We start from the raw sequence: 18,543 nt of genomic DNA on the forward strand, positions 1-18,543 counted from the left end.
AATAAGAGAAAATATTTGCAAATGAGGTAATAGACAAAGGATTAATCTCCAAAATATATAAACAGCACATGGAGCTCAATATAAAAAAAAAAACCTGATCAAAAAAATGGGCAGAAGAGTTAAATAGACATCTCTCCAAAGAAGACATACAGATGACCAAGAGGCACATGAAAAGATGCTGATCACTCATTACTAGAGAAATGCAAAGAAATACTACAATGAAGTATCATCTTACATCAGTCAGGAAGGCCATCATCAAAAAGTCTACAAACAATAAATGCTGGAGAGGGTGTGAGAAAAGGGAACCCTCCTGCACTGTTGGTGGGAATGTAAACTGGTACAGCCATTGTAGAGAACAGTATGGAGATTCCTTAAAAAACTAAACAAAGAACTACCATATGACCCAGCAATTCCACTGCTGGGCATGTGAAACTATTAGCCACTTCGTCGGGTCTGACTTTGCAACCCCATGGACTATAGTCCACTAAGCTCCTCTGTCCACAGAATTCTCCAGGCAAGAATACTGGAGGGGGTAGCCATTTCCTTCTCCCGAGGATCTTCCCAAGCCATGGATTGAACCTGGATCTCATGCGCTGCAGGCAGACTTTAGCATCTCAGCCACCAGGGAAGCCCTACTGCTGGGCATATACCCTGAGAAAACATTAACTCAGAGAGATACATGTACCCCAGTGGTCATCACAGCACTCTTTACAAGAGCCAGGTCATGCATGAATGAATAAAGATGTGGTACATATATGCAATGGAATATTTCTCGGCCATAAAAAGGAATGAAGTTGAGTCAGTTGTAGTGATGTGGATAAATTAGAGCCTCATCATAGAGAGTGTAGTAAGTCAGAAAGAGAAAAACCAGCATCACTAATGCACATATATGGAATCTAGAAAAATGGCAGTGATGAACCTACTTTCAGGGCAAGAACAGAGACGCAGATGAAGAGAATGGACTTATGAGCGAAGCAGGGGAAGAAGAGGAGGGGCAGACTGAGTGAGCAGCACTTACGTATGACACGTGCACACGACCACGTGTGAGACAGACGGCCAGAGGGAAGCTGCCGTGCAGCACAGGGAGCTCAGCCGGGCTCTGTGACACCCGGCGCGACGAGGGCGGGGTGAGAGGGAGGCTCGGGAGGGAGGCAGGGGGTGTATGTGCACTCGTGGATGAGCCACACTGCTGTGCGGCGGGAACCAGCACGCCACTGTAAAACAATTATCCCCCAGGGAAAACTAAGTGAAAAAAACAAGTCGATGGGAATGTGATGACATCTATGGTGGCGAGGAGGGGGACGAATGACCGTACACTATTAGCCTCGGTTAACAAACACAGAAAGGGAAGAAAGGAAGGTGAGGGAAGTGAAACAGAACCGAATTGATGCCGGGCACAGAGTAATGTGTCTATCATGCCTGTGAAGTAGCTATTTCTCTGACCATGTTATAAATGAAGAATCAAAAGCACAAAAAGAGGGAGTCCTCTGGCACTCCAGTGGCTAGGACTCGGCACTTTTACTTCTGAGGGCCCAGGTTCAATACCTAGTTGGGGAACAAAGATCCCACAAGCCACACAGTGTGGCCAGGAAAAAGCTATATGCTAAAAGTACAAAAAGATTATGAGGCAGGTAAGGTCGGGGATTAAGTGATAGCTGAGCCTCTACTGTTTATACAATATCATACACTGCTTCCCTTCATTTATTCTTGTCTCACTAGGATTTAGTCCAATAAAAGCTATATTTTGTATTATAATAATAACTAATTTTAAGTAAGGGAAATTAAAGGGGAAAAGATAAATAGAAGGGATACTGAATGTCTGGGACAGAAACTCTACAGAGTTAATTAAAAAGCTTGAGGGGAAAAAAGATCTCCTTTAAAAACACAAAGCAGGAAGAAGTGTACCTTATTTTGGTAACCATGTTGCTATAGTAACAACATGATGATACACAGAAGAGCTTTCAAAGTTACACTGGTAATAAAAGATACACATGAATACATAGGTCTATTAATGTTGTTGAATAAATAGCAGTCTCTATAACCTTGCCAGAGCTAGTAATGAGAAACCCATGTAAACATTATTTATACCAATAGTAAAAAAGAGTTGTCAAATTCTAGTATTTACTATGTGTATGTGTCCACAGAGAACAAAGAAGAATGGAAAAGAGTGCTCCATACCTAAGTACTTTAGTCTGGAACACAATCTAGTGCTGGTAGAGGAGAAAAATGAAAAGATAATAAAAAGATTAGCTGGTCTTAGAACTATATGGTATGAATAAAACTTGTTCAGGTTTCTCAATGTTTAAGAAATCCATAATACAAATATCAGTATAATAAATTCATACCCATTCATCGAGACTAAGAGAGACGTGATACAGACATCCAGGTTTAAATTACTTGCTAATAACACTGTGTCTATTGGAGTCACTTTTCAGTGATCTGAAAAGAACCAATGCTCTTCCAAATGGTACTCAACCCTTTCTTTCCAGTGCTCCCCACGCTCACATGCCCAAATACAGTCTCATCAGTAACAGCTTTTGTTTCACTGCAGAGATTCCCACTTGGCCCCAAAAGGTAAATCAGAATCCTAGGAGAGAAATGAACGTTTGAGAAGGCCCCTAGGTATTTGAAATAATTGTCTAGGTGCTGTCGCTCAGTCATGTCCAACTCTCTGTCTAAGAAGTATGCGCAATGAGAGCTATAGTTCTCCATCAGTTCTTTTTTCTATAAAATCATGATTACTCAAAATCAATTGTCCCAAACATTTTTAACATGTATGCATCTTATATTATTTCCATAAAAAACAGAGAATATGGTACAAGTAGAAAAAGCTGAGCCTAGATATCTTAAAGACATGATCTTAAAAAAAAAAAAAAATGGAGCCCTGGATAAGTTTCTTGAGATACTAACTTTTTGCTTCTTCAGGAATTAAAGTAAGCATGAATGTGTGATTTTCTGGAGGGAAATGTAATGCAGAGAGGGAGGCCCTGCTAGTGTCTTCTTTCTGACAACTTCTGCGGCTGTTCAGTCACTAAGTCGTGGCCGACTCTTTGCGAGCCCGTGGGCTGTAGACCACCAAATTATCTCTGTCCATGGGTTTTCCCAGGCAAGAATACTGGAGTAGGTTGCCATGTCCTTCTCCAGGGGAGCTTTCTGACTCAGGGATCAAACCTGGGTCTCCTGCGTCTCCTGCTTGGCAGAAGGGTTCTTTACCGCTGAGCCCCCTGGGAAGCCCCTTTCTTACAACAGAACCTATTATTTCAGAAAGCAACAAGCCAACTTCCTGAAGGAGGTTCCCTAGACTACCCTGCAGCTGTGGGAAAGCTTCTGACTTTCTATCACAGGCACTTCCCTTGACAGCTTCTCTCTTCATATTTCTGCCTAGAAGTATACTTTTGGCAGTGCAAAAGCCATCTTGAGATCATGAGGAGATGAGTGTGAGACTGAAGGCCTACTCAATGAGAAAGATGTAATGAGAGATGGAAAAGGCTAGATCCCTGGTGACATTATGAGTTGCCTACACCCCTTCTTAATTCAAGAAACAAATAAATCTTTGTTCATGTAAGCCATTTGCTGCAGAAGGTGTTGCTAACTGACATAACTTGTCTATGAGGGAGACAGTTTTGGCAGAGGAAGATGATGACTCACAAAATCTGCCATGTTTGCCCTATTATCCTCTACTCCAGCCAAGTACATCTATTCCTCCAATTGTCTTCATTTACAAACTCAGAGTCTCTACACTCTATTAATTTTATCCCAAACTGTGGGCTCTGAACCCTTGGCACCTACCTTTCCTTGAGCTGACTAGTCTAGACTTGACTTCTACAGCTCACCTCATTTGTGAGAATGGCCAACTATCAACAGAACTCCTAAGTCTAATTCCTCATAGACAGGCCTATCCTTTTTGTTGCTCAAATTTCCATGGACCATCTCAATTTGGCATAAGCAAGAGAAATTGAAAAGGAATTATTTAGCAGGCATGTAGTGATGCATATACCTAACTACTGACTTTTGTGAGCTAGCTATTAACATTGTGAAATTTTAAGTCACTACTTTAAAAAAAAATGTTCTTACTCAGAATAATATTTAATTTGACTAAAAAATCAGCCCAAGGTCACAACCAAGATGGAGTAGCTCTTCTACAACCAAGTCCATCTCTTAACTAAAAAACCCTGGTCATCACATAACACAAGCACAGCACAACCATGAAAGGTGGAACGAAGATGGCAGATGGCCTACTGACTTCAAGATTTGAGAAACACCCAGGCAATGAGATTCCTGAGTTTTATTATTATCTCCCATATATCCCAGATGAGTGTTACAGAAATTTCCAACCCAGAACCACCAACAGCCAGAGACCAAAAAAAAAGGGGAGGGGGGGGGCAAAAAAAATCTAATCAACTTAGCTGATCAGGAAAAGTGTGCCTAAACACTTGAAAACAATCTTGGTAATATTCACCTTCTCAAGCCAAATACCAACTGTAAAACTGTACCTCCCCAGCTCACAGTTTCAAGACAGACACAACGGAGCAGAGCTGATATTCCACACCGCCACAGCCCTGCCCTGCTGATGCGGGGGGTGCACTCCAAGTCTCCTGGCTGGTGTAGTATCAGTGGGGTAAGCTAGGAGCTGACCTTTCATTCCCCTCTGTAGAAGCGAAACAGGCCCCAACACCTCCCCCCAGGGTAGTGTCAGTGGGGTCAATAATGAGCTGAGCCTCCACCCGCGCCCTGCACCAAGGGACCCGAACAAAGCGGTACAAGTTGTTAGTAGTCAAGAGTCCATTTTGAGCTTCCCAGGTGGCGCAGTGGTAAAGAATTTGCCTGCAAACGCAAGAGATGCTAACTCCTGGGTCAGGAATATCCCCTGGAGTAGGCAATGATTCAGTATTGCTCCAGTATTCTTGCCTGGAAAATTCCAATGATAGAGGAGCCTGTCGGGCTCTAGTTTATGAGGTCATAAAGAGTTGACGCAATTGAGTGACTGAGCACACAGTCCACTTTTCGTATATTCTTGGTGTCAGTGAGGCCCAGTGGGGAGTCAAACCCAATTGGCAGCAAAGAGACCAAAGGAAGCAGTGAAAAACAAGACTAGTGGCACTCTTATTTTCCCTACACATATCCTGTGTCAGGGGGTTTCGGTTAGAAGTTTCTAACCCCACCCAGCATCAGTGAGGAAGAAGGTGATGTGAGACGAGCAGTCACTTTGCTTCCCATCCTCTGGTGCCAGTGGGATGTGTAGGGAGCTCAGCCTCTACTCCCAGATGGCATCAGTAAGACAGACTCAGGGCCGGCTGGCACCTAACTTCTCCCATCCTTTGGTATCAATGGGGCACAGAAAGAAGTCAAACTTCTGTCCCTACCCTACTATAAAAAAGTGTGAGACAGCTCTTTCGTTCTCCCCTCTGGTGACAGCGAGTTCAGTGGGGAACTGATCTTATATTCCCATACAGAGACACAAGAACCTGCAAGTTGGTGACTCACTTTTTCCAGAAAGGTGAGTGGGGCCAAGCGTGATATGTTAACTTCAACTTCACCAGTCTGACAAGGCAGGGGGAACCTTACTTTTGCAAAGTAGTATTTATGGACACAGCAGGAAGCTGAACAAACACACCCATTTGGCTTTCATGCTTTACCACAAAAAGGGGAGTGTGTGTTTAAAATATACACACACACACACACACACACACATATATATATATATAGAATAAGATCCAGAGTCTCATAGTATAACTTACAAAATAATTAGGACTCAAAAGAAAATCACTCATCATGCCAGAACCAAGAAAATCATAACATTAATCAGTAAGATAATCAACAAACCCAGCACTGAGATGAATCAGATGTTGGAATTATTTGATAAGGATTATAAAGCAGCCATCATAAAAATTCTTTTAAAAGCAATTAAAAATTTTCTTGAAACAAAAGAAAGAAATAGAAAATCTCAGCAAAGAAATAGAAGTTAAAAAAACTAAATAGAAACGATAGAACTGAAAGATAAAATAAGTGAAAGAAAAAAAGAAACAAACCTCATAGGACAGGCTCAACAGCAGAGTATAATGACAGAAAATAAAATCAAGAGAATGTTAGGACAGATCAACAGAACTCACCCAATCTGGACAAGAATGAAAATAGAAAAAATAATTAACAGAGCCTCAGAACTGTGTGACAAAACAACAACAACAAAAAGCTAACATTCATATGATTAAAGTCAGAGAAGGAGAGAAGAGAGAGGAAGTATAATTAAATAATATTCAAGAATGGTTGTACAGACTCAACAAGCTGTAGGAAATATTCTTTTCTATTCAAATAGAATAAACCCAAAGAAATCCATGTTAATACCATCATAATTAAACCACAGACTATGATCAGTTATGTGTATATACTGCAAAAACTAGAGCAACCTCTAAGAAACCTATACAAAGCAATATATTTAAAACACTATAAGCAAGTCAAGATATAATCCTAAAAAATGTTCAGCAAACCAATCTGAAAGTAAAAAGAGAAACAGAAGTAAGAGAACCAGAGGAAATAAACTGGACACAAATAAAATGGCATACATAAACCCTAACATACAAAAAATTACCTAAATATAAATATAAATACACCAATTAAAAGAGATAGGCAGAGTGGATTAAAAAAGAAACATTCTTCAAAAATATGTTGTCCATAAGACTGACTTCAAATTCAATGACATAAGTAGATTGAGAGTAAAATAATGGAAAAAGTATACCATGTAATAAACAGTTTTTAAAAGCAGCAGTTGCTATATTAATATCAGATAAAGTAGACTTCAGAGCAAAGAAAATTACTAGAGACAAAGAATACTACATAATGATACAACAATCAATCCAGGAAAACAAAAATTTTAGATATGTTCATACCAAACAAAAGAGCTACAAAATACATGAAGCAAAAATTATAAAACTCAAAGAGAAACAGACAAACCCACAATCAGAGTTGGGAATTTCCAGTATTCTATTCTTAGCAACTGATAGACTCATTAGACAGAAAATCAGCAAGGAAATGAAAGAACTGAAAACCATCAATCACTAGGTTTTAATGGCCACTTTTAGAAAACTCCCCCCAACAATAGCATTATATACACTTTTTCCCCAAGTACCCATGGAACAGTCATCAAGGCAGATGCATATCTTTCACAATAAAACAATTTTAACAAAATTTTAAAAGTTGAAATCATACAGAGTATGTTCTCTGACCGTAACGGAATCAAACTAGAAATCATTAATAGAAATCTGACAAGAAAATCTATAAACACTTGGAAACTAAATAGCATACTTCTAAATAATCCATGATGGACAGGGAGGCCTGGTGTGCTGTGATTCATGGGGTCGCAAAGAGTCGGATACGACTGAACGACTGAACTGAACTGAAATAATCCACATGTCAAAGAAAAACTCTCAAAGGATAATTTTAAGAATTATACAAAAACACACAGAACTGAATGAAAATGAAAATACAACATATCAGAGTGTGTGCAGCACAACTGAAGCAGTGAAGAGAGTAAATCTCTAAGTGACACTCTCTAACATCCAAAGAAAAACCTGATTGAGCTTCTGTCAGGGGGAGGGAAAAAGAAAATATTTTAAATATGCCTGGGCTTTTTATTACGTTCAACACGGCCTTCCCTCAGGAGAACCTATTTTAGCAGATCTTGACCTGCTGGGATATTATCTGAGCCTAACTGACCTGACAAAGGGAAAAACCCAGCTCAGCTCATTCTAGAAATACTGTTTCACCTAAGGGCAGGGGTGGGGGGTGCAAGACACGGCAACTGAGAAATATCTGTAAAGGTCACAGTCCACAGGCAAAGGCTCACTGCAAGACTGAGACATAATCACAGGACTGCAGACCACTTCTCCTCCCTTACATTACCACCACATTACTAAAGGCCTCTATTGCAATTCCTTTTATACCTTTATGTCTTGTCGACCTATCAAGAAAAACTTACAGCGTATGCTAAAAGGCAAAAAAAGGAGTCTGAAGAGACTGAACAAGCATCAAAAGTAGAGTGAGATACGGCAGGAATGTTAGAATTATCAGATCAGAAATGGTTTAAAATTATGATTAATATGAAAGGGGATGTAATACAAAAAGGAGACAACATATAAAGAACAGATGGATAATATAAGCAGAGACATTGAATTTTGAAGAAAGAATTAAAAAGAAATTAGAGATTTAAAAAAAAACACTGTTTAACAGAAATGAAGAATGTCTTTGACTGGCTCATTAGAATAGACGTTACTGAGGAAAGAATCTCTGTGCCGGAGGATATGACAATATAATTGAAAAGCTTCTAAAACTGAAAAGCAAGGAAAAAATTAAAAACATAATAGAATATCCAAGAACTCTGGGACAACTATAAAAGATATAACATTTGCCTAATAGGAATACCAGAAGTAGAAGATACAGAGAAAGGAAAAGAAGAAATATTTGAAACAATGATTGATAATTTCCTCTAAATTATAATAATATCAGACACCAACCACAGATCCAGGAACTTCAGAGAATACCAAGCAGGATAGATGCCAACTAAGGCTTAGCATGGGGCTTTCCTGGTGCCTCAGTGGTAAAGAATCCACCTGCAATGCAAGGAATCACAGGAGACAGGAGACGCAGGTTCGAGTTCTGGGTCAGGAAGGTCCCCTGGAGGAGGGCATGGCACCCAGTCCAGTATCCTTGCCTGGAGAATCCCATGGACAGAGGAGCCTGGCAGGCTGCAGTCCACGGGGTCACAAAGGGTTCGACATGATTGGAGCAACTGAGCACACATGCACACATATATTTATACATACATACATATTTATGTATACTTATTTATAAGTAAAATAAATGGCAGCAATGATACAAGGGATGGGAGGGGAAAATTAGGAATATTTAGCAATTATAAGGCACTTGCACTACCAATGAAGCAGTGAAGTGTTATTTAAAAGTTGACTTGGAAAAAAAAAAAAGTTGACTTGGATTAGTTATAAAAATAAATCACAAATTCTGTGTGTTAGTCACTAGTCATGTCTGACTCTTCGGGACCCCATGGACTGCAGCCTGCCAGGCTCCTCCATTCATGAAATTTTCCAGTCAAGAATACTGGAGTGGGTTGCCATTTCCTTCTCCAGGGGATCTTCCTGACCTGGGGATTGAACCTGAGTCTCCCGCATTGCAGGCAGACTCTTCACCATCTGAGCCACCAGGGAAGCCTCTAAAGCAACACCGTAAAAAGTGAGAAGAAGAAGTATAACTGATATTCTGAAAAAGATAAAATGGAACTATATTAAATGCCTGATTAAATCCACAAAAGACAGAAAAAAAGTGTGGAAGACAAAAATAAGAAGAAAAAGGGCAGCAAATAGAAAACAATAACCAAACAATGATAGATATTAATCCAACTATATCAGTCATTACTTCGATTATCAATGATTTAAATACACCAATTTAAAGACAGACTGTCAGAGTAGGTCAACTATCACATTGTCTTCAAGAAACACATTTTAAATATAAAGACACACACTGACTAAAAATAAGGGGGTATAAAAAGATACATCATGCTAACACTAAACAGAAGAAAATGAGAGTATCTACATTAATTTCAGACAGAGAAGTCTCCAAAACAAGGAATATTATCAGAAATAAAGAGGGGTATTGTATAATTATAAAGGGGTCAGTGTTCTAAGAAGAGATAACAATCCTTAACAAAAGAGCCTAACAACAGCATCAAAATGTTGGACTGACACAAAAGCCCCTTCAGAACCCCCATAAGATGCGTGGAGAGAGGCGAACAAGCTTTATGGCCAACTCTATGCGGATGGACTTGGAGGATAAGTCAGACAGAGAAAACACCAATAACATACCACTTATGTGTGAAACTGAAACATAAAACAAGCTAATGAATATAACAAGATGAAAACAGAATCACAGAGAACACACTAGTTGTTACCAGCAGGGAGAGAAAAGGAGACCAAACAAAGGTGGGGGATGCAGAGACATAAACTGATATGCATAAAATAAATTAAAAGGACATACTGTACAACATGGAATACAGCCAATATTTTATAATAACTGTAAGTGGAGTTGTAGCCTCTAAAAAGTATAAATCACTATGCTGTACAACTGTAACATATAATCTTATACATCAACTATACCTCAACAGAAAAAGAAAAAAAGTATAAAAAATTTTTAAAAGGGATACTATGAATAACTCTATGCCCACAAATTTGATCACCAAGATAAAATAAATCAATTCCCTGAAGAAATGCTAAAACTCACATAAGAACAGACAATCTAAACATAGCTTAACCATAAAAAAAATTTCAAAAAACTTTCATCAATAATTAATAAACTTCCAAAACAGGAAGCACCAGGCCCAGATGGAGTCACTGGTAAATTCTACCAAAATTTAAGGAAAAAATTGTATCAATTCTCTCTAGAGGGTAAAGCATCTGCCTGCAATGCGGGAGACCCGGGTTCAATCTCTGGGTCTGGAAGATCCCCTGGAGAAGGAAATGGCAACCCACTCCAGTATTCTTGCCTGGAGAATCCCATGGACGGAGGAGCCTGGTGGGCTACAGTCCACGGGGTCGCAAAGAATTGGACATGACTGAGTGACTTCACTTTCTTTTCTTTCACTTTCTTCCAAAAGATTGAAAATATTGCACAACTCATTTAATAAGGCCAGCATTACCCTAATACTAAACCATACAAAGGAATTACAAGAAAACTATAGATAAATATCTCTCATGAACATGGAAGTAAAAGTCCTCAACAAAATATTAAAATATGTAAAATCAATTATATACCACAACCAAATGGAATTTATTCCAGGCATCAAAGCTGGTTCAACAGTCAAAAACCAATTAGTCTATCACATTAACAGGCTAAAGAAAAATCACACAAGCATTTCTACAGGTGCAGAAAAAACATTTGACAAAATCCAACATCCACTCAAGATAAAACTCTCAGCAAACTAGGAGAAAGAAAAAATTCCTCACTTTTATTTAAAAAAAAAATTTAGGGAGTTCCCTGAAGGTTCAGTGGTTAGGACTCTGTGCTTCCACTGTAGGGGGCACAGGGTTGTTCCCTGGTCAGGGAACTAAGATCCCAAATGCTGCGCAGCACACACCAAAAAAAAAAAAAAAAGAAAAATTACAAAAAATCTACACTTCATGTCATATTTAACAGTGAAAAACTTGAAGGCTTCCTGCTGAGAGCAAGAACAAGATGTCTCCTCTAACCACTGCTACTTAGCATTGTATATGAAGTCCCAACTTGTTCAGTAAGACAAGAAAATATAGGTATACAGATTAGGAAGGAAGAAATTCAACTTTGTTCACAGATGACATGATCACCTACACAAACAAACTGAAAAAATCAACAAAGAAACTCCTGGAACTAACAAGTACTTTTAGAAAGTACCAATACCATGAACACATGGAGTTAAAAATCATTACCATTTACATTAGTGCCTTCCAAAAATGTAGGTATGAAGTACAAACTGATGAAATATATATAAGAACTATATGAGGAAGACTATAAAACTCATATGCACAAAAACAAAGAAGAACTAAATAAAAGAGCTATTCCATGTCTGTGGATTATTAAGATTCAACATTGTCAAGACATCAATTCTCAACTTGATCTACAGATTTAATTCAATTTCAAGCAAAATCCCAATAAGTTATTTTGTGGATATGGACAAATTCTGAAATTTACATAGAGAGGAAAAAGATCTCAAATAGACAACTCAATATTGAAGGAAAAGAGCAAAGTTGAAAGACTGACAAAATCTGCCTTTAAGACTTAGTATAAAGCTACACAATATTAAAGATAGTGTGGGTTTGGTGGAAGAATAGACAAATAGATTAATGGAACAGAATAGAGTCCAGAAATGGAACCAAATAAATATATGGTCAACTGATCTTTGACAAAGGAGCAAAGGCAATGTAATGGAGCAAAGATTTTTTTTTTAAACTGGAAACTAGACAACATCCTCATGCCCCCTCCTCCATCCTCAAAAAAAGGATTCTAGACACAGGTCATACACACTTCACAAACATCAACTCAAATGAATTATAGACCTAATATAACATACAAACTGCAAAACTCCTATAAGGTAACATAGAAGAAAACCTAGATGACCTTGGGTACAGTAGTGACTTTTTAAATATAACACCAAATGCAAGATTCATGAAATAAACAATAAGCAGGACTTCATTAAATTGTAAAACTTTTGGTCTACAAAAGAGAGTATCAAGTAGTGGAAGATGAGCCACATACTGGGAGAAAATATTTGCAAAAGACATCTGATAAAGAACTATTATCTAAAATATACAAAGAACTCATAACACTCAACAATAAGAAAACAAGTAATCTGATTTAAAGTAGGCAAAAGACCTGAATGAACACCTCAGAAAAGGAGACATACCAATAGTAGACATAATAAAATATATTCAATCTCATATGTCTTCAAGGAAATGTAAATTAAAACACAAGATACTATTACATACCTATTAGAATGGTTAAAACCAACGACACCAAAGGTTGGTGAGGATTTGGTAACAGGAACTCTCATTGCTGCTGGGAATGCAGAATCAGAGAGCCACCCTGGAAGACAATTTGGTAGCTTCTCACAAAATTACACATACTTTTACTATATGATTCAGTAATCACACTCTTTGGTATTTACCCAAAGGAGCTGAAAATACATGTCCACACAGAAACCTATACATAGATATTTCCAGCAGCTTTATTTATAACTGCCAAAATTTGGAAACAACCTAGGTGTCCTTCAGTTTGGTGAATGGATAAACTGTGGTTCATCCAGAGAATGGAACATCATTCAGTCCTAAAAAAAGAAATAAGTTGTCAAGCCGTGAGAAGACATGGAGTAAATTTAAATGTATATTATTAACTGAAAGATGCTAATTTTTAGAAAGTTACACACTATATTACTCTAACCATAAGACATTCTCTTTCTTCTTCAGTCATGTCTGACTCTTTACAACCCCATGGACTATATAGCCCACCAGGATTCTCGTCCACGGGATTCTCCAGGCAAGACTGCTGGAGTGGGCTGCCATACTCTCCCCCAGAGGATCTTTCCAGCCCAGGGATCAAACTTGCATCTTCTGCATTGGCAGGCGGGTTCTTTACCACTAGTGTCACCTGGGAAGCTCATTTTGTTCTAGGGTGTAGCCAATTAACAATGTGATAGTTTCAGGTGGACAGCAAAGGGACTCAGCTGCACATATACATATATTCATTCTTCCCCAAACACCCCTCCCATACGGACTGCCACATAACATTAAGCAGAGTTTCATATGCTATATAGTAGGTCTTTTGTTGTTATCCATTTTAAATGTAGCTGTGTGTACATGTCAATCATCCCAAACTTCCTAACTGTTCCTTCCCCACCTCCTTCTGCCCAGCAAAAAGTTCATTCTCTAAGTCTGTGAGTCTGTTTCTATTTTGTAGGTAAGTTCATTGGTATCATTTATTTTTAGATTCCACATATAAGAGATGTCATATAGTATTTCTCCTTCTCTGACTTATTTCACTCAGTATTACACTCTCCAGGTCCATCCATGTTGTTGTAAATGGCATTATCTCATTCTTTTTAAAGATTGAGTAATACTCTGCTGTATGTATGTACCATATCTTCTTTATCCATTCTTCTGTCAATGAACATTTTCAACAATGTGGCATATTGAAAAAGGCAAAACTATGGAGACAGCAATGAAACACTGATTGTCCATCCTGAGGAGGGGGGGGGCGACAAACAGGCAGAACACAGGATCTCTAGGGCAGTACTACCTATTCTGTATGATACTATAATGGTAGATACATGGTATTAAACATTTGTCAAAACCCATGGAATGTACAACGTCAAAGGGGCTCTGCGACAATCTAGAAGGGTGGGATGGGGAGGGAGGTGGGAGGGAGATCCGGGAGGGGGACATGGATGTACCTATGACTGATTCTTGTTGATGTACGCCAGAAAAGCACAAAATTCTGTAAAGCAATTATCCTTCAACTTTAAAAATGAATAAAGTGGCAAAAAAAAGAGTTAACCCTAATGTAAAACCATGTATTTGGGGTGATAATGATGTACCAAGACAAGCTCATTACCTCTGTGACAAGGGATGTATATAATGAGAGAAGTTACAGGTGTGCTGTTGTTTAGTTGCTAAGTCATTTTCAACTCTTTTGTGACCCTATGGACCGTAGTCCCCAGGTTCCTCTGTCCGTGGAATTCTCCGTGGCAGAATACTGGAGTGGGTAGCCATTTCTTTTACTAGGGGCCCTTCCGACCCAGGGATCACACCTGCACGTCCGGCACGGCAGGCGGGTCCTTTACCGCTGAGCCGCCAGGGGAGCTCTTACAGGCGTGCAGGGACAAACATAAACAAATACTTTAAAAGAACGAAAAACATGAGATCATAAATATAACTAATAGATTAGAAGACTTACCAAAACAACAATACCACAAAAGTTTTAAATATATGTTGTTTTTCAACTTGCCTGAATCTAGGTTAGCAAAAGCCAGAACAAGTTTCTGTTGTTTGCAACCAAACTAACTTGACACAGAACCCTTTCCAGAATTTGGTGTAAGATATTTTTAAAAACCGGATACCAACAAAAATACAATAAACAATAAGATAAACAACCATGAGAAAATATTAGCAATGTGTAAATAAAATATAAGTCCATATTATATTAAAAACTCCTATACATAAACAAAAATGTAGAAATAGCACCATAGAAATTTGGACAATATATATGAACAAGTAATTCATAAAAGAAGAAATATACATATCTAATAAACATATGAAAGAAAATTCAACCTCACTAGCAATAAAGAAACACAAATTAAATAATCATGAAGTAACAATTTTCTTTACCAAGAAAAACAGTGAAAATTTGAGAAAACTTAGGAAGATTCCAATACTAATAAGATCTAAGAAAATGGCCACTTTATAAACTATTGGCCAAATATAAATTAACCCTGTCTTCTCAAAGGACACTTTGGTATAATGTCCATCAAAATCTTAAATTGGCATTTACTTTTTTTTCAGCAATTTCACTTCTAGGAATTTATCCTATGGAAAAACATATGTACACAAGAATATAAATATAAATACTATCTGTAGTCATAAATACTGGAAATAATCTAAATGTTGAAAAGAGAAATGGTTCAGTAAATTATGGCATATTCTTATTAAGGAAGACATTGTAGCAGTTAATAAAAAGATAGATCTATATGTATTAACATGGAGTTATTTCCAGAATATAAAATTAAGTGGTAAAAGTCACACATACTTTTAATATGTTACTTATATTAAAAACTAGTCTATTAAAAAGTAGTTTTAAAACTACATAGCTTAAATACATTACATATATTTAAAAATAATATCTTTAATAAAGCTTAAGGAAAAATGAAGGATCTAGAAACATACACCAAACCATTAAAAGTAGTATTTTTTATTTCCAGTGAAAGAAAGTAATCAGAAGAATAAAAAAGGCCTTTCTTGCATTTTCTTCTATATATTTCTTTTGTTTTGTATGCTTATGTATTAAGCATATAATTATTAAAGAAAGCAAACTTTAACAATAAACAAAAGAATCTGACAAGTAAAAACCCTCCGTATTTAAAATTTTAAACTAAATGCTTTAATTTTTCCACTCAAATATGATTACATACTTTTTCAGACCTGAAATTCAAGAAAACAAAACTTTCCTAGCAAAAGACTAAGAACTGATATTTAATATAATTATTTAAGTTTGTAATAAAATTTAAGATAAGTACTTAATCCTAAGAGATTTAAGAAAACTTTCACTTTACAAGGACACAATGTTCAATATATTCATTTGTTCACTGTTTACTACATCAACTGTTGATATTTTAAAGTGCAAAAATATTCATTAGAAGGAAAAGTCATGAAACAACAGCAAAAATCCCTTTGTATGAGTGTCTATATAAGCTCAATGAGGTGTCTTCAGGCACAATAAATTGCTGATTGGACTTGACCAGCATTAGGAACCCAATTTCTGATTTTACTCCAACTTTATTGATTTAGACTCATGCGCCAGTTTTAACATTTTGGCAACCTTTTCATAACATGAAAACCTTATTCTATAAATCTAAATAGTCAAGGACATCTAAAAAAAATTAGATATAAAAACTACCAAAATTCACCTAATTTTTTATAAATAAAACTTTCTAATGATAAAATTAAGCTATAAATCTGGAGAAAAGTAAAAATCAACCCATCTCAACTTATAGTTACTGAATTAATTGGTTTCTAGTTATTCAGATGGATAGAAAAAGCTGGCAGGCTACAGTCCACAGGGTCACAAGAGTTAGTCATGACTTAGTGATTAAACCACCAATTATTCAGATAGAAACATAAGCCTCAAAGGAATGTTCAGATTATATCTAGGAATTATACTTAGTAATCAGTAATAATTAATGAACAAATTCAAATGTGTCAAGGTATAAATCATACTTGATATAGAGAAATTCTAGAAAAACAAAAGTCAAATCCATTTTCTGTACTTTTCTTCCAAACTAAATAAATGATAGAAAAGAATAACATACTCTAACCTTTCTGTTTTGGATTCATTGTCAATTTTGTACCGTTCAAAATCTTGGCTAAGAGACTGTAGTTTTTCTTGAAGTCTCTTTTCACGTTCTATACTTCCTTGATAAAATTTCATCTCTTTTTCCATCGCTTTTACTTTTTCTTCCATAGCCTTAAACTCATGTAGAATTAGATAGCTGACTCCACAGTACTTACAAACTTTTTCTTCAGGAGACATCTATAAAATAGAACATACATTTACTGAAATGATATTTTTTTATTTCTAAAAAATAAAGTTCAACTGAAGATGTTATTGCAACCATCGTGGTCAAATGAAGTAAACGTATATTGTGCTCTGCCGTGGAGTAATAATTACAACACTTCATAAAATTTTTAAAAGTGGCATGATATTGACTCTGAAAAAATCTTGGAATTAGAGTAGAATCTTTCAGAGTAATAATTTCTCCATAGTATCTCTAAGAAAGATTTATATCTTTATATATCTTGAAACATCTGCCATAAAATAAAACTTTTTGATGAAAATATCTTTACAATTCTTGCTTTAAGATGAGTTTTCCCTGGTGTGGGAAGAAATCACTGGCCTTTCACTGCCAACTGCACTGTGATCCTGGAGATGGCTCTTAGCTTACTCAGACTTCATTTTCCTCATTTATACAATTAGGCATGGGGCGAATGAGTTCTAGTTCCTGTTCTGTTTTAACATTTTATGATTTGCACAGAATTTAACATTCTGTCATAAAACCACAAATAGAAGAAACACTTTGAACTTAATCTCTTCTCCCTAGATCAGTTCTTTTCCCCCTCAGGTAGGTACAGTTATACCTATTTTACAGATAAGATCATAGGGACTACTGAAGTTAAATAACCAACTGATAGTGGGGAAGCTGACATTAAACCCAAGTCTATTTTAAAACCAGCACTTATGCCTGTAATCATTTGTATCATATTTATCTACCATGTGAATGTCTGCTAAATTCTCTTACTTCCCTCAGATGAAATGCTTATATATCTTTGGCCAGATGAAGGGAGTGAAAAGTAGAATTTTAGTGAAGTCAAGAGAGACGTAATTCTTTTTTCTGTATTAAGTATACAAATATTCCTCAAGCAGCCTCTACCTGTCTTGCTTTTCATAAAGATAAGAGAGATTCATTAAATATTTGCTTCAGGGCACTAAAACGAAAGCAACTCTTGGACTATACAAAGAATGCTTACTCTTAATGCAACTTTGTTAAGACTATAGAAACTGTTCCTATAACTAAGAGTAATGCCACCATACATGCCTATCAATGCCATCTACCATATGCGCCTATCCATGCCATTATAAAAGAGTTACTTGAAACAAACTAATAATAACTTTTATAGTTATTTTCATTTAAACAATAAAAATTTCAAATTAAAAACTATGATATAATACTATGGGATACAGATGAATGACTACATCAGTAATCTAACTGCGACTGAGACCAAATTTATAGATTTTTGAAACAAGTTTGAAAGAAATCATAAAGATAACCTGGCTCAAGCATGGATGTATTCACTGAGACACATAAGATGTTATCCAGAGTCTATCTCAGCACTCAAAAATGACAGGAAACTACTTTGTAAAACAGCCTGTTTCTTCTTCTGATGGTTTTGTCTACAGGGAGTTCTTTCTCATGCTGATCCCAAATCTGCTTCCCTGGAGCATCCACCAGTCTGAGACCACCTAGCAACCATAAGGAATAACCAGATCTTTTTCTAATATTTAAAGACGGCTCTTAGGAGCACGATGCATCTTTTAATTCTTTAGGTCAACACTTCCAATTCCTTCAGTTATTTCGCATAATGACATGGTTTTGAATTTCTTTCTCAGTCTAGGTAATTTTCTCTAAATATGTTCCAGTGTTCTATCTATTTCAAAGTATGAGTCCAGAATTGAATACTACTG

General features: G+C 36.8%; 1 protein-coding gene and 1 long non-coding RNA gene across 6 annotated transcripts in view; both read right to left on the reverse strand.

Moving 5' to 3' along the window:
* LEKR1 (leucine, glutamate and lysine rich 1) overlaps positions 1-18,543 on the reverse strand; it is a 202,074-nt gene that overhangs the window by 162,800 nt on the left and 20,731 nt on the right. For 4 of the 5 annotated variants that reach the window (XM_070466525.1, XM_070466526.1, XM_070466527.1 and 1 more), the window contains exon 3: positions 16,619-16,833. The exons of the other annotated variant lie outside the window; for it this stretch is intronic. In XM_070466525.1, the coding sequence (XP_070322626.1) occupies positions 16,619-16,833 (215 nt within the window). The remainder of the gene's footprint in view (positions 1-16,618; positions 16,834-18,543) is intronic. 5 annotated transcript variants of the gene reach the window in all.
* Positions 12,741-16,608, reverse strand: LOC139034765 (uncharacterized). Its single transcript, XR_011487308.1, has 2 exons — positions 14,143-16,608; positions 12,741-12,859 (listed from the first exon to the last, which is right to left on the reverse strand). It is a non-coding gene; the product is annotated as an uncharacterized lncRNA (long non-coding RNA).

The sequence above is a fragment of the Odocoileus virginianus genome, chromosome 4, assembly GCF_023699985.2.
Source record: "Odocoileus virginianus isolate 20LAN1187 ecotype Illinois chromosome 4, Ovbor_1.2, whole genome shotgun sequence".
Taxonomy (NCBI): domain Eukaryota; kingdom Metazoa; phylum Chordata; class Mammalia; order Artiodactyla; family Cervidae; genus Odocoileus; species Odocoileus virginianus.